General features: G+C 30.9%; 1 protein-coding gene across 6 annotated transcripts in view; it reads right to left on the reverse strand.

The window, feature by feature from the left end:
• LOC130445361 (hemicentin-1) overlaps positions 1–26,639 on the reverse strand; it is a 151,315-nt gene that overhangs the window by 77,236 nt on the left and 47,440 nt on the right. The window contains exons 1-2 of one of the 6 annotated variants that reach the window (XM_056780943.1): positions 2,317–2,386; positions 1,861–1,960 (exon numbers count right to left, since the gene is read on the reverse strand). The exons of the other annotated variants lie outside the window; for them this stretch is intronic. Of the exons in view, the coding sequence (XP_056636921.1) occupies positions 1,861–1,918 (58 nt within the window). The 5' untranslated portion in view covers positions 1,919–1,960; positions 2,317–2,386. Of the gene's footprint in view, positions 1–1,860; positions 1,961–2,316; positions 2,387–26,639 lie in introns of those variants that run through there. 6 annotated transcript variants of the gene reach the window in all.

The following is a 26,639-nucleotide window of genomic DNA, read 5'->3' on the forward strand; positions in this document are numbered from 1 at the left end:
CCAATAATACCAAGGGCAATTATATAAATTATTGTAGAAAACCATCGACTGAAAAATCTTATTATAGATAGAGTTTTTCTAATAAAACAATCATACCTCGTCAGTCAATAATTGTAGAGAACTACAAATTATTATAGTGCATAATGCAGCGGCTACAATGCTTGGGTATATCCTAAATCTACTTGAAGGCGTTATATCCTGAAATTTGATAGACGTGTGTAAATTTAGATTAGACTTCAACAATTTCCAAACAACAGAAAACATCGTAGGATAAAAATAATTATTAAACGTTTTACAAGAAAAAAATCATTTCTATAATTAAAAACGTTGAGTTAATTAAATGTCTTAACACCAGATCGTTCAGAATATGGATTAAGACACATTAACGAAGTTCCCAGTGCAAATATAATCAAAATATGGGTTAAGAGTTCTGAAGAGACCACCACCAGCAAAAGATCGTCCGTCCAAGAACATCTAGGACCACAGACAATATTGATAGAGTGAAGGAGAATATCCTACTCGGAAGCAAAGAAGCTTACAACGAATTTTGAAGCTGGATCTTCAACTGCATCCTTATAAACTCCAGTTAACACATGAATTGAAAGATACCGATTTTGGAGCAAGAAAAGCTTAGTCGATTCATCACACCGAAAAAATCCAAAAATTAAACATCAAAAATTCAAGCAAAGTAATTATTGGCACTTTCTTTTTTGAAGATTCACGAGGACGAAACATCACCGTTAACACCCACCGCTTGTCGCGATGTTAGAGGGATATTCGACTCCAGAACTTGGTTCCGACAAGATGGAGCGACCTGAGACAGATGCTGCAAGACTAATTTCTAAAAGACGTGATATCCCTTGGCCTAGTGTGCATTGTCCACTGTAAAATTTTGACTTTATATATTTTCTTAAAGATATTCATCAGATCAAAAAAAGAAGTATGCTGTTTGGAAAAGTTATGGATTTAATCAGAACTGTTGGTAGATAATTGGATATGACCCGTGCAGAGTGTGCCAAAGTTATAAGGAGACTGGATCCTTTCATAATCGACCTGGAACATCTAGAAGTCGTGATGTGTCAACAATAGCTCCGTGAGCTGCGAGCAGTAAGACGAATACTGTAGGATAACAACCTGATCCTTAAAACACCAGCGGATTTGTACAAAACATACTCCAGTTCATCGGCAAGAAAAATCTAGCCCAGCATAACGTCTACGAGTAAGTTTAGAACAACAAATTTAATACTCTAAACCAAATAGACAACATCCAGCACGTAGTGAAGTAATGTATCGATTCGTCGCCATCCCCAACAGCTGAGTCTGTCGCCCTTCTCTAAAACCATACAAAATTTAATTAATGTTAAATCTGAAGCTCACCGACCTTCCAAATCGTTACAGTTAGTTATATGAGTTGCATGTATCTGGTGTGATCAACAACTCCAAGAGTTTCAGTTAAATCCAGACAAAAAACTGTTTGGTATGGTCCATATTTGCTTCAAAATAGAGCTCGGTCGGTGATTGTAGGAATGCTGATCGTTATCGCGTGATCATAACAGACTTTTCGATACCCGAAATTCAAGACCATGGTCTCGGTTTTAACAACATGGCATCACTTACCATACAGCCTGGGAATCATGGTTTAATTATTTCCTTTATGATTTCATGAAATCGCTAAAATCTCTTTCATGAAATCATTAAAAATTTAGAATGAAAAATGATTTGGTCGAGGAAAAAAAATTTTAAAAGTATGTTTGCTAAAACTTTTAGGTTTTAGGAACATAGAATGTCACGCATATAAAAGATTTATTTCTGGATATATGAAAAGAGTCAAAATGTTTGAATCGAAAGTTTTATACTTACAGCTACAATCAAAAACAACGCTGCAGTAAAAGCCGGATATCCCGTAAAAAATAACCATGCCAAATAAGTCCTAGCCGTTGATAATATTTTCCGATACGAACTGAAAGTAATTCATTTCCACTATAAAATTTATTTATTCGGAATTATCGTTTATGTTAAACTTATACCGAAACACGAACCACGAAATGTATAGTTGTTGAAAATGGATTTATTTATTTGGTTTTCCAATGCGAAAGCAATTTTACAACGTTTCAAATGAATCCAAATCACTTTTTTGTTTGCGGATTTAATTAAATCCTTTCCGGATCATTTTCGTGACAAAATTGAATATGAAACTCGTGTTTCGATATTGTTAGTTTGGGAGTAATTTTCGAAACAATATTGATAAATGATTATGCTTAATATTTTCGAAATAAGGGTATCGAATTTGATTCGTATTAATTTCCTATCAAATACCTTTTAATTTTTCTGTATCGTATTAAACAAATCTTCATACTTTCATAAATATCTCGATTGTCTTTTTCATTTCGAGGTACAAATTCCAATAGATGGTCGGCGAAAAATTGATTCAACAGAAAAAATTGAAATTTGAAATTGTAACAAACGAACAATATTTCAGTTAGAGGTATCCACAAACTCAACGCTAATATATACAGAACGGAACAGGCGTATATAAATTCAATTATAGAATTGCCGATGATTTGATGAATGACTATATACGTGTAAGACAATTCTTTTTCGTCGCCGATTATAGGTGCCCAAAATAAATGACTTGTTATCAGAAAAAAACCCATAATACTGTATAACAACATTACGATCTTCTTATCTCTCTTTATGAGTTTCTGTAATGGTATATTATCTTTATCGTACGGTTCCCATTCTAACATTGTTTTTACTAAATTTTGTAAATCTTTCCATTGGAAATTCATTCCGATCAATCCTACACAATCCTGAAATGAATAAATATTTATATTTTCATTTTCAGTAAAAAATCGAATAAGTTTACATAGTTTACTCACCGGTTGTTTCAATAAAAGTACAGTTACGTATTGTAAATATTTCTTCGTGCCGGAATAAAAACAAATTATTATAGTAAATTCTTCTATAAAGAAAATTACGAGTGAATATATTTTAAACATTAACCTGAAGTATTTGTTTAAATTAAAATGTGTAAATCTCCATAAAAAAACCAACGGATTTGCTGCAAATAAATATCACTTAATTAGTCGTGTAACTGATACACAGATGCCGCTACAATTGTCGAATCCATATGACGTTTATGAAGTATCAACTGTCAAAAGACTATGTGTCAAATGTCATAAAATTCCGATTAGTCAGAAATAAATGACAGTTATTTAAGTGAAGCTACTTTCAATGTTAATTCATGAAAAAAAAATACTGTGCAATGGTTTCAAAACTGTCATCCAGAATAAGCTCCATCGAAAAGAACTCTTTTGAAATATCATTTTTCTACGACCGTGCGTTTTAACCCACTAGTGCGGCAAAGTGACATTCTTCAAAGTAGAAACAACTATCAAACCACCCGGGTTTTGTTGTCAGTTGCTATGACAACCCAAGCGTGTAATTGTTACTAAAACGTCAAAGTTGTTCAAAACGTCTTGGAAGTGACCGAATAAGAACAATCTTCTTCTAAATTAAACCACATTAAACCGAATCCGATACAATAATATTAATGGATTCATCCGACGAAGAATTTCCGGAAGCCATTTTGAAGGCTGCAAATGAAGCTAATTCCGAGTTGTTACCTGCCAAATCCAGACTAAAGTATGAGAAGCAATACGACCATTTTGTTACATGGTATAAGGAGAAAGGGGCCAAAACTTATAAGGAAGAGGTATTTCTGGCGTATTTTTCAGACGTAAGTAAGGTTTTGAAATCTAATACATTATGGTCCCGCTATTCGATGGTAAAAAGTTTCTCTGTTCTACAAATGACTTAAAACTGTTGCCGTCACCGTCATCGTCATCTTTATGCGACCTGCAACCGATGCCATCCTCATCGACGTCATCTACCTTCCAGTTGAAACCAAATAACTCCACTGAACCGGCAATTCTTACTAGTCTACAGAATACAACAAATTGTGTTTTCAATATTAATATTTATAATAATTAGTAGTTTTTAGTTAAAATTTTGTATATTATTATGTTTGTTAGAATAAAATAATTTTTGAAAAATGGGTTGGTATACTTTTTTGTATATACGGTCGTAGAAAAAATAATGTTCCTAACTCATGCGTAAAGTGTCTTTCCCGCACTTGACCGTTTGCCCGGACAACTGCAGTCGCGTGCGGGAAAGTATCATTTTCCGCACTTGTTAGGAAAATAACTTTTTTTATAGTTCAAATTAAGATTTAATTTGTTGTTTTTAAACACACGCCTCGCAAATTTCGTTTTTTTTAAATCTAATGCTCGATATTTTCAAGGAAAAATTCACGTCTTGAGTTTTTAAACTAAAATTTTTTGGTGATCTTCATTAAAAACTGAGTCTTTTAGGTTTAATTTTGTCAAAAAGCTTCTTCTAACTTTATTTTATGAGGAATTCATTTTTTTACATTTAATCTGGTCAAAAATTAGTTCGGATTAGATGTAATCAGAAAGTCGTTTCCTCCAATTTGATTGGTAAGAAATTTGCATTTTTTAATTTAGTTTCTCATGTTCAATTTCGTTAAAATTGTAGAAAATATGCATTCGGAAAAGTAAAAGTTAGTTTAGTTCATAGAAAAATTGCTTTTTAAATTATTTTAATTTCATACGTTTTTCCTTATACAATATTTTCGAAAATTGACTTTAATTCAGTTTTATTTCAAATCAACTGCAATTCCCAAGTTATGTCTCGCCAAAAATTCGCTTCGCAACGCTTATTCTGATTTTATTTTAATGGAATTAAGTCAAAAATTAATTTTTTCGTTAAATTAGTCTAAAATTTATATTTAATTCACTTTTTTATTTTTTTTTTTGTGTAAATAATTGACATATCAAATTTCACATACAATAATTGTAGTACAACAAACTTAAATATCTAAAACACACTCAACTGTATCATAAATTGTAAACAACTGACCTTCTAGGTTGATGCAACAATAAATTTAAAAAAAATTTAGAGAAATAGAAGAGGGAAAGATGAAGAATGAATGAATAAATTAGTAAATTATGAAAAAGTTCAGTATAAAACGAGGACGTAGAAAACAGGGTCAAATGCAGACAAAATTAGTAAAATAGATCGAGCTAACAATGTAAAGAAAATTATAAAAGAAACCTTTTTCCAAAAATTGTATTTTTGGCTGGAAAATTCACTTATGAAAGCTTAATTTGGTCGAAAAATTTTCCTCTATAATTTTTTCATAGAATCAGAATATTGGTTTTTCCGATTTTAACGTCTTTGAAAATTCGATTCTGGAAATTAAATCTGTTCTGAGTTTGTTTTAGTCACAAATTTTTTGTTTGGTCAAAAATGTTCTTTTCCAAATTCATTTACATAAAAATGAGCATTTTTCAGCTTAACTTGTTAATGAATTGACTTTACCATGGATAATTTGACTACAACCTACTTCAAATAAAAAATATTTCTCGCAACACAAATTGAAATTTCCACAAAAAAAAATAAAATAATTCCCTTTTTCGATAATCTTTAAAGAAAGTTGTGTATTGGTGCAAAATTTTTGGTGATTATGAAATAAAACAATTTCCTTATTTTACCTCTAATATGCGGTTCACCAAGTGGATTCATCGATTTTTTTTGCCTCTCTGCCATCTTGTAAATATTATCTGCTTCTAAAGTAAATTCATAATTCAATTTATACCCCAATCGTGTATACACCATACACGAACGATCTAGTAAATATTTAACGAAAAAACTTCACATTACCAACTCGATATTACACATTGATGATAAAGTAATTGATTTTAATGCGTTTTGAACATTCACATTTTGTAATGCATCATTTTTTTTACGTTAATAAAACAAGATGAAACAAGTTTATAACAGAAACTACTTAACTAATAATTAATAAAATTGGAACGTTGACAGATTAAGACAAAAGTACGAAATAAATCTCGGTATCAAGATTTAGGTCGTATATATATATATATCCTATCCTTGGAAGGAAGACCCTTCGAGAAGGAAAACCGTAAAATATCGCGCGCGGTTCGTTTCAACTTTCCTCGCTTACAATTGCCAAATAAATTACCATCAAGTCGGTAGAGGCGATAGTTACGCCGTGGTTGTGTACAATGCCTAATGCTTCTACTAATTAAAATAGAAGTGATTAATTTCAGACACAAAACATACGGAAAATACGTTATTTACATATATATGAATACGACATTACAAACTCTAAATTAAATTTGATTAAATCATCACTTTATATGAAATTAAAATACTAAATTATGATCGATTTAATAAGTATTGAAATGGACGAAGAAATAAACGGAATTTCGTGAAAAATCCTCGTCTTAAATGGCATTTATCGAAGGGATAAACCCCCCATTCGAACGTTACAATATGGACATACGGACTGCGGCACCGTAAAATTTTATATGTGACCCAAAAAAAAAGCATTTTATGTTTCACAATAACGGCACTTTATGAGTTTCGTCATAAATAAACATCAACAAACGTATCGCTATGCAATGTTACTTTATCTTTATGCAGCTTAAAGTTTCCTTCTTATCGTAATACGGCATTAACAATTCTATTACGTGGAACAGTTTTTTAGAATATTCTTATAAAAAAATTTATTTTTAACTTTAATTTATTCTAGTAGTTCGTAGTTCAATGTACATACAATAGATTTGTTTTATTTAACGAGGTTTGGCTATTAAATAACGAGTTACGAAAAAGGGTTTTATTATAAAAATTATTTTACATTCGAATGCTCCCCACTCCTTGCCATACACCTTGCCACACGTTTTTTCCATTGATCGAAGCAATACTGGAAGTCTTCTTTGGTGAGGGTCCTTAGAAGTTCAGCCATTTTTGCTTTACCATTGACTCAAATCGAGTCCCTTTTCCTAACCTTTCAGGAAATCTGAGCAGACCCGTTGACGCAAGAGCTTTTCGTCAGGACTTTTTGGCACCAACTTTGTCGTTGCCTGAGATGTTTCCTATGTAAGATGTTTTTTTATCTTAATAATTGTCAACAGCTTTCTTTTGCGACCGATGCGTCCAAGTACTTCGTGATTTTGTCTTATGGATTCGTTTATAGAGCAACATATCAAATGCCTAAAGTTTTTTGATCATTTGAGCTTTCAAGGTCCATGTTTCCACTCTGTACACCAGTACTGACCACACATAACATTCCATGAATCCTCTTTTGACGTGGAGGTTTAAATTTTTGTTTGCAAACGTTGAAAAGTACTTGACAAATGTCTTTCGAGCTATTTCAATTCTGATTTTGATTTCTTCGTCTGGATCCATTTCAACCAAGATACTTATATTTTTGCACCTATTCTATTTGTTTTTCATTCAGTGTGAGAATAGAGTTAATATTTATAGAGAATCCTACATTTTCTTCGTGAGGAAATCATGCTTTAAAAGATCTTTCTATGATTGGAAAATCTTCGATTACCGAGCCATTTTTTCAAATGAATGAAAATTGTCCCACGCGCATCCCCAAAAACATTGTCTGCAAATGGAACGGTCTTTGCAATTCGTTTTCAGTCCATCGTATTTATTGCTCTTTTGCTTGGGGTATGAAGTAACCCACGTTTCATCCATGGTTATGAAACAGCGTAAAAATTCGGATTTATTTTTGTGTGAAACACTCAATAAAAACATCTTCAGGACGCTGTTGTGAGCAAACGCGGCTCCCATCTTGTTTACAGTTCTCTCATGTTCAAATGTTCAGTTAATATGTTAATTTATTTTAATTAATTTTAATTCATGTTAATTAGTTAAAATACTTAAATAATGCTTCTAAATGTTCTCGGTTTTAGGTCTCTTCTGTTTTAAAATTAGTTTTTTTTTTTATAATTTTTGGAACAAAGATAAAATTTGACGTTTTGACTTTTCTTTGAGTCTCTATCAAAATATTTTTGATAAAGACTAAAAGTAAAGTCGAAAAGTCAAATTTATTTTGATAAAGTCTCAAAGAAAAATCAAAACGTCAAATTTATTTTGATAAAGACTTGAAGAAAAGTCGAAACGTCAAATTTTATCTTTTTTTCAATAATTATTATTAAAAAAAACTAATTTTAAAACAGAAGAGACTTAAAATCAAGAAGATTTAGAAGCAATAATAAATCAAAAGGTCCAAAAAATAAGAAATTTAAGAAATATATAATTTTCTTTTTATACTTTTGAATTTCCTTTGTTCAAAAAAATTATAAATTTGAGAGATCTAAATTAAAGAAGATGTAGAAAATTTATTTTGATTAAGTCTCAAAGAAAAGTCAAAACGTCAAATTTATTCTGATAAAGACTTGAAGAAAAGTCAAAACGTCAAATTTTCTTTTTTTCAATAATTTTAAAACAGAAGAGACTTAAAATCAAGAAGATTTAGAAGCAATAATAAATCAAAAGGTCCAAGAAATAAGAAATTAAAGAAATATATAATTTTCTTTAATTTTTTATTTCTTAGACCTTTTGATATGTTTATACTTTTGAATTTCCTTTGTTCAAAAAAATTATAAATTTGAGAGATCTAAATTAAAGAAAATGTAGAAGCATGAATATATAAATTTTTCTACCCAACACGCGGTTTTGAAAATATGAAATAACAATTTCCACCCCTTAGCACATACTTAACGAATCCACCCTTCCAACCCTTACAATATGTATACTCGCATTTATGTTTTTTTTATTCGCTCCTAATGTACTAACAAGAAATTTTTATGTTGAAAAATAATACATTATAAACAACTTAGGATCCGACCATTAGCTAATGGAAAAATATGTTTCTCGGAATTAAATCAAACAGTTATTTGTTTCTGATATGGAAGAAAATGATATATAATGTTCAAAGCGACCAAAATCCTAACAGGAAAACGATGATGATGCAGAACAGGAAACAGTAAGGGATAATGATTGTTGGGAGGAGTATGATTTCGAAATACCAAATTGCCTTTGTACTCCATTTCGTTCTAAAAAATATCAACATAATTTCCATGCTATTTACTTTATTCTCGAGCGGTATATCTTCTACTTGTTAAGTTTTCTATTCTTTTCTGATAAATTACCCTATTCAAATTCTCATAGTTTCCCTGTAGTCATATCCTTTTTCTTTTAAACGGGGGATGTTTATCAACGGTTATCAGTATAATAAACGACAAGTTATTCTACATCTCCGACGAAGTATACCCCCGACTTCAAATTAGTAGCAGTTCTTCTTTCAATGATGAATCTATACAGTGGCGGGTGAAATGTCTTTATTACCTCAAGTAGTCTTATGTATAATTAAATATTTTCACGTAAAAATTTTATTTTTCCCATTGTTGACAAACATCGTCCAATATACAAAGTCTAAAGATATGAAATATTTTTTTCTACTTCTTAAATATGGTTATTTTTTGGCTACCTATTACAATTTGTCCTGACGCGAGTTTCGACAACAAAATTATCGTCTTCAGGCACCAAAAACCAGATAGTGTTATTGTGAGTGTTGATCTAATAAATATATATTATCTATTCCTTTATCACCCTATAGGGTATAAGGGTGTTAATTATACTATTTAGTTAATTTCTTGACCCACCAACTTTTTAATATTCTTCCTAACGTATTATCTCATGTTTCTCGTGATGGATTCAACTTTTAAATCTTCTCTATAAGCGAGTTTCTGAGTTAATCATTTTTAGTTACCTCTTAGGTATTTCGTTGCTGATTCTTCAATTTCACAATTTTCTTCCTTTGTCAATACCGAAAATTCACAGCCGAATGTCCAATAAATTGCTTTGAATACTTTCCTTTTTGTTTCTTTGGAGATTTCTCTTTTGTTTATATTAAATTTTGAATCCTCTATTCTTGTTTATTCCTTGGTATTGGAACAACCATAATTTTGGTTTTCTTTTTGTTCATTTTCATTCAGTTTTCAATATCCAGTTGATTAAAATTCTCTTGTAAAACCTTTCGACTTCCTGCTATGATTATCAAATAATCTGCAAATGCGTTCCAGTTGTAATTTAATTTTCTTTTCTGCGCTCTTAATTAATTAATCCAAGTAAGCTATAAATAGTAATGGACTCTTATTGCCTCCCTGTTTTTTTTTGTAGAAGCATTTGGCGACTGCTGCTAACTTTTCTGCAATTTATACTAGTTTGAATCTTGCCATTTTTCTACATATGATCTTGTGTACACAACTCGAAAACTCTTTCCGTTTATTTGTTCTAAAAACTTTAGCGGTTTACATTTACAGGACTATTCCTTTATAATTATTAGAATCCTTGTTGTCTCCCTGTTTTCCAATCTTTTCTTTTATCCATATTTTATTGAAAATTTTTAGCAAAACCATTTTTTTCATCATCTAACTTCTCCCAGAGCCTTTTCATTCTTTAGAAGTTTTATTGCTGCAACCAATTTCTCTTTAGTTATAAGCTCTTCACTTTTTTCTTCTTCTTCTTGAGTTTTTCATCTTCTTCCTCTCTTTGATGTTTCGTTTCTTCTTCTTCCCATTACATCTATATAATTTACTAATACTATCCCTGCCTGGTTCTTAATTGAAATATTTTTTACTTTTTCGTCGCCTCTAAGACTACCTTTCAATACTCCATAGAAGATGTCTACTATCTAATTCTAACTTGTCCCCAAATTCCTCCAATTTTCGCTGTTTGGAGTGCAAACACTTTTTCACTTTGTTTTTGTATCGCTCGTAACTTCTTAGCGTGTTAAAAGAATTTCTCTATAAATAAAGTAGTTCCCTTAATGTATATTGATTGATTGTTCCAACACTTATTTCCGAACAATACTCGATCCACTCCACTGTTGTTTGTTTCATATTTACCGGTCTAGAGACTCCGATAAAGTCGCTTGACGGGGTGAAATTTTATTTGCGTTCGCCGAAACAAAGTCCCTTATATTTTATTGTTATTGCTTACAACTATCAGTACAATAGAAAGTGGAAAGCTTTGTTACCGGCGAAAGAGATTACACGAAATATCTCGGATTCAACTTATTGTCAGAATTTATATTCAAGATTTTCCGTAGATAAGTTTCAAACCGTTGGTTGTAGCGGCATTCCATGAATCGTATTAAATGCTATAACATATTCTCGGTAATTAACAAGGAAATGTTAAATATCCCTTAAATGTTTCGCTTGTGATTGTTTCGAAAATGCGAAAACTCTTCAAACGAAAAACGCAAATTAGAAGAAATAATCATATTTTGACGGTTATATAAAATTTTTTTAAGTATTGATAAAAGGCTCTGAAGATCGATTATGAAACGAAACGAAACCTGTGGTTAAAACAACGACATTTTAGATGATTTGGAGACCTTCGTAGAATGAAAAATAATAGATCTCTATGATCTCAGACGTTCTTTGATAGCTGATGGCACTTTCACAAAAAAAAAACGATCCCTCAAAATTGACGTTCTGAATATCTACAAGAGAATTCGGTTTTTATGATCAACGTATCGACTAGATTTTGCTCTAGGTTAGAAGAGCACCTATCTAGAATCAATTTAATAAAATCTGTTCAGCTCTAATGTTTCCAATTTTCTGGTCAACCCTATAAGTTGAATTATAATTTTCTGTATTGAGTATGTTGTAGAGCTGTGCTTCAGATGAGCGAGCAATATTCTAAGGATGGACGAATTCTATAATAAAATGTCAAAATTTAACCGTTCATATTATATGGGATTATCATATAAAAAAAAGCGTTTCGAAATTGATGAGTTCTCATTTTATCGCCCCCCGAAACCGTACGGTTTAGAATATATGATGGCCTTGATCCTGGATAAGCAGGTCGATTTCTAAATCAAGGAATGCGGGGATAAACATCTTATGTCTGAGCGAAGGAACTTTTTGTCAAGCTTCGGCATAGAGTGCGTGCCTGGGTTACGAGATTTTGGGTTTATACGGAACATCAATCTTCATGAAGAGGCAATTCAGATAACACAAAGTGAGTTTGATTTCTAAACTAGACTATCATTTGTTAGGAATGTCGCTGTTGTTAACGCCGAAAAACTACGTCTTTAGTAGATTAGTACAAAAAAATCCTGCTATATTTTTAAAGAAAATAAACTTGCCTAAATTTTATATAAATAAACTTTTATCGGAATAATTATCATGATTATTTATCACTAAAAGTTATTTGAGAATGTAAATTTTGCTTTAGGACATGTTTAATTATGATTTTAGTTTGTTGCACACATACTTTTCTAAATATCAGATTTTCTTATTATTTGTTAAACTTATTGTACAATTCTTTGTTTGGAAATTTCTCCTTCAATCAACTGTGCATTTTACGTATAGAAATAAGCCTTTTTGTCTTTTAATAAAATCTCTTTGGTAACTTACGAAAGCAGTCTGAAAGAATTTTTAGACTTTTGATATTATTAGACGACGTTCTCTTTATATGCATCGTATTTTGATGAAATATTATTTCTCATATTGCTTTTACCCGATTGGAAATTCATAAAAATGTACGTAGACGGATATCGGTGTCAATACGACACATTCTCTTTCGAAATCAAAGTAATAAATAGTAGATATTCGATTTTTGCACTAATACAATTTTCATAAAGCCTGAACCTAATATATTACATTGAAAAAATTGAAAAAAATGTTTCTTTTTCTGTAAACATACTAAAAATACTTCTCAATAGTTCGATTTTATAGTCCATTTATTAAGCAATTCAACCAGAGTGAAATACTAACTTTAAATCAACACTTCGTGATGATAAACATTTATCAATAACACAGAGAAAGAAATTGAATTTGAATACCTTGAATTTTGATTGTTTTTCAATATATATGCCTCATTAAATACTTCATCGATCTAATTTTGAATAATTTGACCACATTATGGAACTATTCATTTTTTTATTCATCATTTAGTTCCAAAAAAATAAGTAAATATATAATTTTCTACAAAATTGTTTTTGAATGATACGGCACTACTGTTGGTGTATAATTTTACTTGCTGAGTTAGGACTTAGGGCCAATAAATTGAAATATCAAATCCAAGAAAGTTTATACGAAGATTCTTTAAAAAAATTGTGTTCAAACTTGAGTTAATCACCGTTTGATGTAAGGAAGAACAACAACTAAAAAATAAAATATTATTGAGCTATTGAGATATTATTTGCGTCAATCTTTATCTTAGTTGTGTATACCGGAATTACAATATAATTAGTATCATTTTTTCTTTTTCTATTTCTTACAACCACCTCTTGGAAATCTTCACTTTCACAAGACGTCTTCACATTAAAGGAGAAGGATTCTTCCTTATCGTATCTCGCGACTTTTACATCTGTATTACATTTATGTGTCAGATTTGAGTCTTTATATTATAAAAATCAGTGTGGATTATGGTGGAGATGACATAATGACTTACCATATAAATGGATAGATTATGGTGAAAAAGTGATTTTGCAAATTTGCAAATGTTTTTGGATAATTTCAAAGTCGCTGGATTTAATGTAACGAAATAAAAAGTCATTAAAACACCAAACCCGACTGGTATATATCGATTTTGAAAGACACACAACCAACACATGGAATTGAAAGTTTCTTGAAGTATCCTGGTTATTTGGTTAACAAATTTTACGTTTCTCGCCATATCTAAAGTCGATATTGGCTAAAATAAAGGCGAGTTTCAGATCGTTGGATACATAAAAATGTAAAATAATATAAAAGAACAACAACATGAAATGCCGGAAAGTTATTCTCGACTTCATGCTCAATAAATAGAAAAATAATACTGTGTATATCATAAAACTTAATATTGGAGCGAATGCACAATAATTTCGTATGGATTTTCCAGAAAATAATTGGAAGCTTTTGTTTTAATAGAATTCAAAAGATTTGAAAGCAGTGAAAGGGTCCCATTATAAAATCAACAAAATTAAGTTACTGATGCGATTTACAACAAAAACTTAATCCAAAAAAAACAGTATAAAAAATATAAAGTGAGAAGAATAACGAGAATTCTGTTTTCGACATTCTGAACGTTTTGCTTTCTCATAAATAACGCCGAATAATCAGAAGTTATACCAAGTTTCCGACCGGTTGAAGCGCTTAATGAACCTCGAGAGAATATTGTTCCTTTCATTCAATAAAAATAGAAAAGATATGAATTGCAATTGAAAAAATACTTCCTCGGTATATGACTATATACTTATTAACTGCAAAAATTTTTAAATAATAAATAAAACATAGACACGTAAAACGAAAATATAAATACCTGTGAAATACCCCTCGTATTTAGTTATTTCAGTCTCCAACCGGTTATTTTTTGCTTTCATTCGAATTAATTTTATAAAATATTTTTCTGTGTTTGATATTTTGTAAACAAAAAAATTGTTTCTTTTTCTTATGTATATCGAAATATTATAAACTAAAACAAAAATTGTCAAACTTTTTTTCTTCGTAAATCCACTCGTCAAAAAATCAGATCTAACTATGGGAATTGAAATACACTTTTGTAGTAGAACTTCTCGTGGACCCCTGGAGGTACACCTGGACTATTTGAATACTATAATACCGAGTGACTCATAACTTTCGACTTTAAAACAGCTAATTTCAAAATGATCTCATGATTTGTTAACACATGCAAGTATTTCATTTTTAAAATAAGCACTCTATCAAAGCCCTCTACGAACTTTGATGGTCAGTTCTGGGTACCACTTTTTCAAACCATAATATACTCTGAAAGACATTGAATTCTATCTTCGGCGTTCGTACGAGTACGAGCACTTTTAAAACGAAATTCAGTTGATTTTTCAGCACTATTCGAATGCATTGTGTTGAAGAGAGCTCTCTGAAGTCTTGGTGAACTGAATCAGATGAGATGAATCAAACTAACAGTTTAACAAGTAATTATTTATGAAAATCAAACCCAAACATAACAGAAAGAAACTCGTCTATTCTATGAGAAACTCATATTTCAAGAAAAAATATAAACACCAAGTAATAGTTTATTTACTATTAACAAAAAAACGAGACTTTTGTCATAATGGTAAAGATAATTATCATCAAGTGTAAAAATGATCCTTCTTAAGAATAATTTGAATACAACATTAGTAGCATTGAAAACCTTCAACCCTTCATCGACATATTATTTGACTAACTAGCATACTTTGTTATGTAAAATATGAATTAGCTTTTATGTTAATTAGAGGGAAAGGTAGTTAAACCCTGCTCATCCTTGACATTCATTATACATTCCAATTATGGAGATAAACCGGTTATCCTTATCAGTATGGCATAATTTTGGCATTAGAATTCATTTCTTTGGGCTACGAATTAATTAGATGTGAATAATTATGTCATTTTCGAATTATCCAAACTTATACCACAAAAATATTTATTTTTTAAGTTCTCTAATATTATTTCAGTATTTTACTTCATATTCTTTTTTAGGTACTCTTCAAATTGTTTCTTTCTTACCAACTTTTACCATCTGATGTCATTACAAATCTCATTCTCATATTTTTCTCTCGCAATACCATTTTTCAGCAGACAGAGGTCAAAATCTTATACTGACTTTTCTAAGGAGAATCATTGCTTGACCTATTAGTAGTATGCAGAATGAACAGTAAGAATCTTCCTAAATCATTGCTGGAACCACACCCACAACACTTCTAACTGTACAGAGGACAAAGCCATGCCGAAGTTTTAGTGAAGAAGGTCATGAATTCAAGAAGTGTGTAGTGCTAAAGGCCACAGTCCAGGAGCAGGAACATACCCAAAATTCAGGATAGTTTCGAAATACGAATATAGAAACTAAGATAAACCAAAGAGGCCAAAGCTATGTCGAAGTTTTAGTGAGGAAAGTCGTTAATTCAAGAGTCTGTAGTGCTAAAGGTCACAGTGCAAAAACAGGAAGATAGTCAGCGAATCAAGGAGAAAACAGCTAAAGGATATGGCATATAGAAATCCAAATGACGAAGAAAAGAATAGGAATAAACAGAGTATTAAGTACCTCCAGTATTGTATATTTTGTACAAACTTTTTCTCTTCATATTCCTTGAGATTAGTTCGAATTATCTACCTATTATTATTGAAATCAAGGTTTTTGAATATTCACTTTTTTTGTTTATATTTACAAGATTTATAAAAATTTCAGTACTACAAAATATGTTGATCTTATTGGTATGCAGAGATCGAGAACTACCCACACCGTAAGTAGCTTAAATGATAGATAATATTAATGATTCGACTTGACGTTTTGTCCCATCCTCGGACCAAAATTAATTAACGAAATTTATATAGAAACCGACCGGTCAAGTTGAAATCAACTTTAATGCCAGGTCTTCTGATTACGTATTCAACGCGACACTACCCACCAGCCGGTCCTCTGATTTATTCCGGGAAAATTGCCTAAAATTGCTAGTTTTAAATCCCGTTTTGAATAAACTCCACCGGCAAAATTGCAGAAGATATTTCACTTGTTCCCTATTTTTCTTTGGTGGCCGAATCTTATTACTGCAGAATTTTTAGATTACTACTATTTACGACGATAGTGTCCAGTTCACGTTCCGCATATTTCTTTATTAAATCATGAATAAATTCATTTCATCTACAATGCAATCAAATTTTAATTTTAAAGTTACTAGGATCTAGTTGACCCGACAGACTCTTTGTCTGTATCGATTGACGTAGAGGATGGATCGACATATTAGTTGGTTGTTATTAAATGTCATTTTATTTTTCTATGATTCTCGTGGAAACAAAAGAAATTTCCATCATTTTCATCAACAAATATTTTCTCTACTGGCAGTGATAACACCACCAAACTACGGGGCATACTTTGTATTACATTTTGCTGAAAACCGTCTCGTTCCTGCACCTGGGGGCCTGGATGTGTCTTCCAATCTCATCCTAAATGTGTTCAATGTTTCAAAATAACTGAAATTTCTGAAATAAATTTCTTTCTATTGTATTTCTAACCTTTTTAATATTTTAATAATTTTCTTTTTTTCAAATTTTCATGTTTAAAAGTACCTGGTAATGTCAGTGATTTCGAATATTTCAAATTTGTCTGAAATAATCACGTATTTTGCGGTATATCTATTTTTCACCATTGTGCAAAATTCTTTAAGTGAAAGAAGCTAAAAAATTTCACAGTTGTCAAAATAAAAAAGAAAATTTTAATGCGGGAAACGGATCTTCAACGACATATTTATATTATTATCGGATTATCCCGATTAGATTCGCCAGGATTAATAGATAATCAGAAAAATAAGTCTAGGAGCTGGAGATCAGATTCAGATTTATTGGTTACAAAAAAAACACAAAGTTAGTTGGAAAATGCTTATTTTCGAATTTCCATGAATTATGGCATTTTTCAATTTCCACTACAAGATTGTGTATTTGAAATTGGAAATAAAACAAATTGATAATCCTACCAGATTAGACTGGAATGAAGATTATATCAACTGAAAGTGTTTCATAAATAAAACAACCCTATGGAATTATGATCCATCGAATTATAGTAAACTTGATAATGGAGTTTGAAGCCCCATCAAATATCAGTTATGTGTATATCGTTAATTAAACTTAGTACTTGAAATCAAATCGTAAGATTTCATGTTCACAAACCGCACAGCGACACTTAATTAATAGAGAAGAAAACCGGATATCGAATAAATAACAAACTCCAACCCAGGGGATACAAAAAGTTGGTTACATCAGGAAGTTGTATAAACTCGATTTAGCAAATTGAGATTCTAAAAAAACACACGTGAATAACAACGATCTAGATTAATAGTTCCTGATTTCCAGGTGCTTTTACTTTGTTCCGTATCTTATATACGAGACATTTTCGGCGAGCTTCTGATCCAGAAAGTCTTGTTATACTTAGCTTGAGCACCTCCTCCTCTTTCCATTATCCTCTAAAGAATGAAGTGACATCATATTTCCATGCTTGACTATCCTGTGCATGATGCAGTCTCATATTTATCAAGGGTTCTGTTTGGTCTACCTACCTAGTAGTTAGAGATATACCTCTTGGGCGTTTGTCTTCTACTTTCCCTTCTATGATTAATCAATTTGAGAATCACAAAGTAGATAATCGAAATCACCGTTTTCCGAAATCGAATTTTTTGCCTCTCTGGCACCGCTTGGGCGTCCCTATAATTTATACGGTGTCTGAACTGTTTTTATTAGCAACATTGGAACAAACAAAGGCAGCTGGTTAATTGACCGCCGTTTTCTCGGACGAATCGTGAATATATATACAGATTTTACAGCTTAATAATCCCAACGGAAGGTTTTATTTGGGTGTAAAATAAATGTCGTTTCTGTGTTTTCTAGCTTCACTTTTATTGATACTTAACTAGATTGTATTCAAACTAAATTTGTGATTGTCTATAATAAACACACTTGAACTTGAACGAAAACAAATATGAATTATGTTATATCTATAATAGAGAAGATCTCGATTTTTAATATTAACGGTTTTAGATCAAAGATTTCGAAGCTATAGATTTTTCGTTGTTCTATATTTTTCCAACGAAAGCGCTTTATCTAATTTCTTTTCTTCTTTTTTCCGAACAGTGTCATAAATAATGTAACCCCTCGAGGATTAGAAATAGTGTAGATTTCACGATCGTTGTAAGACAATTCCGGTGCCGAAGGAGTCGTAAATTTTGTTGTTATAAACTATATTGGAATGTCAATAATCAAATAATAGTCGTCGTCATTTCAAATAGATTAAATCGTGTTATAGATAAAGCGATATCTGGAACGATACAAACCAAAATTTGCAAGTTACCATATAGTAAAGGTAAAGTAATCAACCCTATCGCTCCTTGTTTTGCTTCTAACAGCCAACAACCCGACATTACCATATCGAGAACTCAAGCGAGACACTCCAAATATTCCCCATTGTGTTGATGTTTATATTAATTACGTAATGTATACATTTTAATGAGGGTGATACGAAAATTATAGAGACACAGAGAAAGATGACAAAACTGTTTTGAAGCGTGGTCCTTCATTATAACAACGTGACAAACGTATTCTATAACATGCCCATTATACATTTTTTCCCAAAAACTTATTAATCCACGATCATTTTCCTAAATTCTATGATAAATTTATTTGGGGTTGATCATCAAAATTGCGGGAAATATTGTTTTTTTGCAGATTTAAAAAATCCAAACGTTAATTTCACGAATTTTTATTTACTTTTCATTTAATCAAAATAACAAAATCAAATTGATAATACTCGGAAAAACAGGGAAAACGTTTTGAAAAAAGTCGATATTTTAAAATTTTTGAAAGTCAAAATAGGCGCCAAGTGAATTTCAATCGCTTTTTCTTTCATGGACATTAATCATTTTTCAACGGAACAAAAGTTTTTTCTAGTTTTCTTTGGAAAATTGTTGTTATCTTTCTTCATGAGCTATATGAAGAGATGGACTTTCAAAACTCACACTCAATTTATTTCAGGCCAATTACTTCTAGAATCAACCTTGTATCAAATTGAACACGTAAAACATTTATTTTTTCATTATATTATTATTTATATTTGATATTCCTTATTTTCGTTTAGAAATAATTGAAGTTTGAAATCTTTGATATGTCCAAATCTCTAATCACTCAACTTTTGCATAGATGTAAGCTTTTTTTTTCAAAATATTCAAAATATAAAAAAATCCGTCTGTGTCAAATCACAAGAGGTTGACATCACCTCTGTCGTTGATTTCTCGTTTCGTTTGTTTTATGGCAAGTACCTACACCACATATCGTTCAACTCCATATCAATAATTTGTAGCCACAAAAAAATCTGCTTGGTTAATTCCATTTTCAAAAAAGAAACCAACTCATAAACCACACCTTATAGTAGTTACATTTTATAGCAATAATTCGTCGAATTTTATTTGCCTAAATGCGGTAATATCGCTTGAATGAAAATTTACTTAATCTCTTAATAAAGTCATCATCTTCTGTTTTTTCAATAAACCATTGGGCATTATGACAATCCTTAAATTAGGTCAGTAGGTTTCAGTTTTTGAGAAAACTTAACCTTTTACCAAGTGATATCCGTGGGATTTTCAAGGGAATCGAGTTGAATATTTACGCGGGCATGCAAGCAACTCAAACAAATAAATGTCAAATACAGTTGGGCACAAAACTTGACGTTGACTCTTTAATTAATATCGATAATTTATAAGCGAAATATTTTCGAATTTATAAGATTATAATTGTAAAAAAGTGTCAGAAAATATCATTAGATCTTGTCATAATTTAAATAAATAGTAGATTCAAAAAAATGAATTAAAAATTGCAAAATTAAACAGTAATCCGCATTTTAAATGTATCACGAATATGCTGAAAAATATTTTCGAAATCTCTCAGATACTCTCACAAATTTCATCATTTTTTAACAACATTTATCATTTTTTCAAAAATAATGAAATAATCGTTTGAATATTGGATGTTAGACAAAATTATCCTACGAAAAGAATATTTCCAACGACTACTGCTTCGAATTACTTCACAAAAGTTGACAGCGTCTATTTTTATTTACAACATAAAATCCTGTTGAGCTAATTTTTTTTCTGTTTTCCCGTCTTATCACATAGATGCAATGGTAGCAAGTTTCGAGCGCAAACAATTAAATTCCCTTTTTTTTTTCTATCCTCTATATTTTATCTTTCGTTCGTCTGGCATTTTATTCGGGCTAACATTTTATTAAGGTTTGTTTTTTGCGAATTCGGAATTGTGTCTCTCAGATAACGTCTCTCGTAAATAATATTACACTAGAGAGAATTTTTCTTTTTATTATGAAATTTTTCGTATTTACCGGCTGTCAAAAATAGTATTAATGCTTTTTTCATCGCGATATTATACGTTAATATATGCGGTTCCATACATGTATATATATATATATATATATATATATATATATATATATATATATATATATATATATATATGAAAAATAAAAAGTTTTTTATTACAAATATACATTGTCAAAAAATCGCGCATTATTATAAATAAAAGAAAAGATATTTACGACAATTTTTTCTTCGCAATTTTTATGAATAATGGGAAAACAGTCTCTAATTTCCTCTTCGTTGTTCGAGAAATATTCAACTTGTAGATAAAAATACGACGTCGTGTCTGTGAGTAATTTTTCTATTTGGTAAAACGAATAGTCTTATTTCGTTTTCGAGCATCATATATATAAATTTACGTCAAAAACATTCACCTTCTAAGTAGTTCGAGGAGTAATAAATTCCATTCTATTATTTCAGAGACAATTTCAAAATTCAAATTAACCCAGCGCGTCGCAATAGTATATTATAAACCAAAAGGGTGAAGACTATTACCATTGATCGAGCATCAAGATTATAACAAATCATTCAATAAGTCGTGAGACTAACTAGGAAAAACATATTTTTTTGTCTTCAATTCAATTTAAGCAATTGCTTCTTCATTTGAACTGATGCAGCGGTTTTTTCTTCGTTTGTTCTTGATTTGTAGTGTTTATTCACTATTGATTGTCTTTCCCTTTGGAAGATAGTCGAGCGTGCGTATCTCAAAATACTGAAGTCATAACCTTCCCGACTGATTATTGTGTCTTTGGACGCTTCGGACGAGGTTCGCCGGCTGCAGTCCGCTCAGATGATGATCGTTTCGACTCCGGTGTGAAGTCAGGGATCCATCGGCGTCAAAAATCTGATTTATTACATGTAAACATAACCAAAAACTTGACGTCACTTTTTTCTAACTAATCGAAATGTCAAATTTGATACTTCATAAACGTCAAATGGATTTGACAATAGCAGCGCCATCTTTGTGTCAGTCACACGACTTATGAATTGATCTATCGTGGTATATAGTTTTTATCGAAAAATAAAGAGTAATCTATAATTTTTTTTACTTCGTGTTGTAGTAAGTCAATTAATGCTTTAAAGATGTTAAGTACAAATTTCCTGTATTTAGAACACTATGTTCTAGCAGCGATAAGAACATGGCTTCTATGACTAATAGTGGAAAGAATATTTAGTGTGCAGAAGATCCTTTTTTTTCCTCTTTTAATCGAATACAATTTCTAATTTTAATCAATTTTTTCGCTTCAAAACACTTGACCCAAAAACTAAAAAGGAATTCATGAAAGTTGAAGTTATGGCGTTTTTTTCAAAAAGGATCCTCTTCGCGCCATATTTGGCAGGGAACTTTAATAGAAAACTAATCTATACCCTTCCTTTCCCGAAAGATGCCAACTGCACTCGACATCGAGAGCTTCCTCTTATCATTCTATTGCTGGCTCCTTTTCTGTCACGATCTTTTATAAATCACTCTAAGCGTTAATATTGAACTTCCGTACTCGAAAACATACAACAAAATAATAAAGTTGGAGTATTAGAGGTTTCAACTTATAATTAAAAACTTTATAAACCCCCCATTTCATCTAATACGTGCCATATTCACTTCAAAAGGTCTTTGTTATTTTTTAATTAGAAATAGGATTTATCAATTTCGCGATATTTTGAATTTCTTCAAACTCAGTCGAATTTAATACATTCAAACAAACAATAAAGTCTCCAAATAGCAATCGATTCGAGTGAACAATAACTCGAGGTCCTACTATGAAAAAAATCAATTCTAAATAAGATAGAAGATAAATAAGAAAAAATAACTAATTTTTCATAAAAAATATCTTTATTCAAATTATCTAGGGTGATTCCTGTCAAAATTATCAAGATCTAAAGCGGAATTTTAGATTTTACAACAGTGAAATCTGTTAACAACAGATACGAAATTTACCTCGTCAAAAAAGATTTTTTCCAAAAATTGTTTCTTTGAAATGAAGACTCAAAACAGGTATGTGTCCATCTGAGACAAAACAGTCTCGAATCGGGGGCTGAAAACAGTGTCGGAGACAAGTCACGCATATCCCCAAGTCTCGGAGACTTGAGTGTTGTGATTTCAAAATTAAAATATATTTGTTTTGAAAAATGCGTCATAAAAGAGAGTGCACCGTCGATGAAGTCATGAATTTCATTCATCTCTATGAGAAGCAAGAATTTTTATGGAATGTCCAACATACAATGTATAAAAATCGCGATAAAAAATGGCGAAAGTTTGACGAAATCACGAAACAATTTCAAAATTGCGACGAGAAAATCCAATATTTACAAAACCAGATATGTATCTATACATTGATCATCAAATTTTATAATTATTAATTATATTAATACATTCATTTTCTTTTAAAGTTCACTGCGGACATCAGAATATAATTTGTTGTGCATCTCATTTCCTCAACTAATTTTTTTTCACTCTCCGTTTTTGGACAATTTTGTGTGCCACAATAAGAGCCGTGAATCTATTTATGTATATAAAACAATTTATACTAAACTTGTCACTTTGAGTGGAGTCTCGCACTTTATCTCGAGAGGTAGACATGAAATAATCGAGATTTCGTGACTACAACGAATGTTGAGTCTCCGGAAGCGGTCTCGAGACCGAAAATAATCGCAGATGGAGACTAGTTTCGAGACTTAGTTCTAAGTGGACACATACCTTAAGAAATCGTCTATATCCTTAAGTGAATTGCGCCCTAAAAGTTATCGATTTACAAAAGAGATTAGTTTCCTTTTTTTAAGACGGCAGAGTCAGATGTAGAAAAAAAATAATAGTTTCCAGTAGAAATATTTGCAGTCCCACATATTCCTCAAGTTATAAAAGATCGTCAGTTTAAAACTCCCCGGTTTTTCATCGACAAACTTCCTTGAAAATCAGTCATAAACTTTTTAGCAAAAAAATTAAAAAATTAGAAATGAAGATTTTGTGACTGACTAAAATAAATATTATAATGTTATGAATTTTATCAGGAACCAAAAAATTTCCAAAATCGAGGATTCTTTTTATTTGTCTTTTTGAGTTGAATGTATGTTTGTCTACCCTTTATTCTTATAGCAAATTTTAAAAAATTATTCACATTTTTCTAATTGTTTCTTCGTTATTCAAAATCGTGTAAAAAATGGTTCAACAACTTGATTGATTCACTTTATTTTCATATAGATACAATCAAATGTTACTTAGAAAATTCAAAAAGTGATCGAAGGACTGTTGAAATTAATGTAGACTATTCAATATAACATATTATAAAGCCCTTTGAATACCACTCCCCTAGCAGAGTTGAATTACTTATTTTTCACAATTAAAAGATTAAAAGTGTAAATAATAGAAAAAAATTTAGAGATATAATGGTTATCAACAAAGGACGACGTTCAAAATATTTAAAATTCCGTTTTAAGAGTTAACTCTCAAACGATACAACCTTTATATAGAGAGTTGCATTAACCAATGACAACTCTCAAAGTCTGTACTTCCATTACGACACTTTCAAGTTACAAATCGAAATGATTTAAAATTCCCAAAGGCAGCGTATATACGTTCAATTATTATCCATTTTTGCTAGCAACTTTTTTCGGAAAATACGCTTTTTATATACCAGAAAATCAATATTTTTCTCTTTTATCATTATTCGTAAACTCTACAAAGTGAAAGATTTGTACGATTTCTATAAATTTTCGTGCGCAAATGTATCTACAACTCCGAAATTATGATCTGACAACCGTGTAAATATCACCGTATCACAAGGCCCTTGTAATCGATTGAAATACTCGTGCGGTTGATAAATATTTGTCAACAAAGAATAAATAATTTTTAATGAAGCCGTTGTTTAGAATATCAACTGGAAAGTAACGAAAATTATGTTTTAATACAAAGTGAGGGAGCTCTTTGTTTCCCTAACGCAATTAAAATGATAAATAATAAACATCGGAACCGTGTTTACATCTGAAAGATAATTACCATAGTGAACAAAAAATTGTTAGTAAAATATAAACTTTAAAACAAATTTCGCGTATGAAATTGATAAAGAAAAACGAAAAATGGGATACTCTACTTTCTTTTTACTTGGAAAACTAAAATCGGATAACAAAAATTTTAATTAATCTTTAATAAATGAAGAAAGAAGTGTTTGGAAAAAATTTTGGATGGATACGACTGGAATAAAATGAATAAAGAAGATGAATAAATGCAGAAATTGAAAGGACATATACTAAGGGCGAAAATACTACGTACAAAATAGCTAAATGCATGTGAGGAAGACTTTAAGAAACTAAGGGTTGCGGACAAAAGGAGTTGGAGAAAAGCAGTAGAGAGATTTCATGCCATGGGCCGACATTCATCAAACACAAGTCATTCTGTAAACTTTTGGTATGATGTTATTATGAAATCAGAGGCAGCTTACGGAGGACATCATACATCGGAAAAAATCGATAGATTTCTGGTACGATTTTCATTTATTTTCATCGTGTTCCAACTAGACAAATGAATGAATGTACTTGTCGTTTAATTTCAGACTAAGCATTCTCTTTATGTTGTTCACGCTTCATTTAAGAAATCTGCGAATTAATATTGGATCAATGGGGGAAGACCAAAAGGACTTTCCCTATATTTCACCGACTACTGGTAGAGCTTTAAATCAAGTTTAGAATAATTTTACGATTGAAATACGAACTCTGCATACAAGTTCTATAGACTTAATGTTATTATTGAGTCCCCTTGCAAATTTCCATACAGACAAATCTGAAGTAGCAGGATTAGTAACCGGGAAAACATCTTGACGTTTTAATGGCAGATGTTCCAATTATAGGGGAGAATTTTTAGTTTATTTTTTCAGTTATTCAAATTTCGGTTAATGAAAATAAACGAATCGACGGTTTGGCCGAATCCTCCCTGTTTGTTCGGCTCACATTTATACTGTGACACGGCAAAACCACTTTTAAAATACTTGGAAGCCATTCTTAATTAAATTCTGTCATCACATTATTTGCATTTGGCACAATTCCAAGCGGTATATCAAAATAACATAATTTCTGGCTTCAACAACAAACTGCGGAATACACAATTCGCGATTTCCTCAACCATAAATGCAACTTTCGATGAATTAGCAAACCTTATGTGAAATTTATATTATCGTTTCGAAATGTACTACCATAACATAAATTTTTTTTCATTTTTTTTTTTTTCATTTATTCAAATTTGAATCAGTTTCGAGATCTTTCACACAATTCTTTTCATTTACCAGTCATTCATTCTCACTATTCTCAAATTTCTTTTAACCTCCTCCAATTATCATTTTATCCATCTATCTTCTATCTTTCTACGTCTCAACTCAATTCTATTTTGATAGTACCCTGTTTGTACAATCAATCTTTATGGGCATTTTAAATTGTTGTATATTCATTTTATCGTGTTTTTATTAATCCATTTCCACTTTATGAATATTGTTCCATCATCATCATGGCTCTTAATATAACAGTCTCTTTCATCCGGCTTCTATCGCCCACTGGACTCGCTGGAAACTAATCTGCCGATCGCCATGCCAAGGAACTGCAAAGTTCCAGTTGCCAATAATTTGAAGACTAACTGATTTATAAGTCAAATCATTATTTATCTTCATAGGTGTTTATCATATCAATTTAACACCAAGTTATTATTTCTATTATTATCTAGATTTAGCTCCTAGATTGAATTTACATCGGAAAATAAGCGTATAAAATCCAAAGTGAAAGAACATTTACAATATTTAATAAAAATATAAACGTATAAAAAGTTTTCTTCTATAAG

Source organism: Diorhabda sublineata, chromosome 6 (genome assembly GCF_026230105.1).
Source record: "Diorhabda sublineata isolate icDioSubl1.1 chromosome 6, icDioSubl1.1, whole genome shotgun sequence".
NCBI classification, from domain to species: Eukaryota; Metazoa; Arthropoda; class Insecta; order Coleoptera; family Chrysomelidae; genus Diorhabda; species Diorhabda sublineata.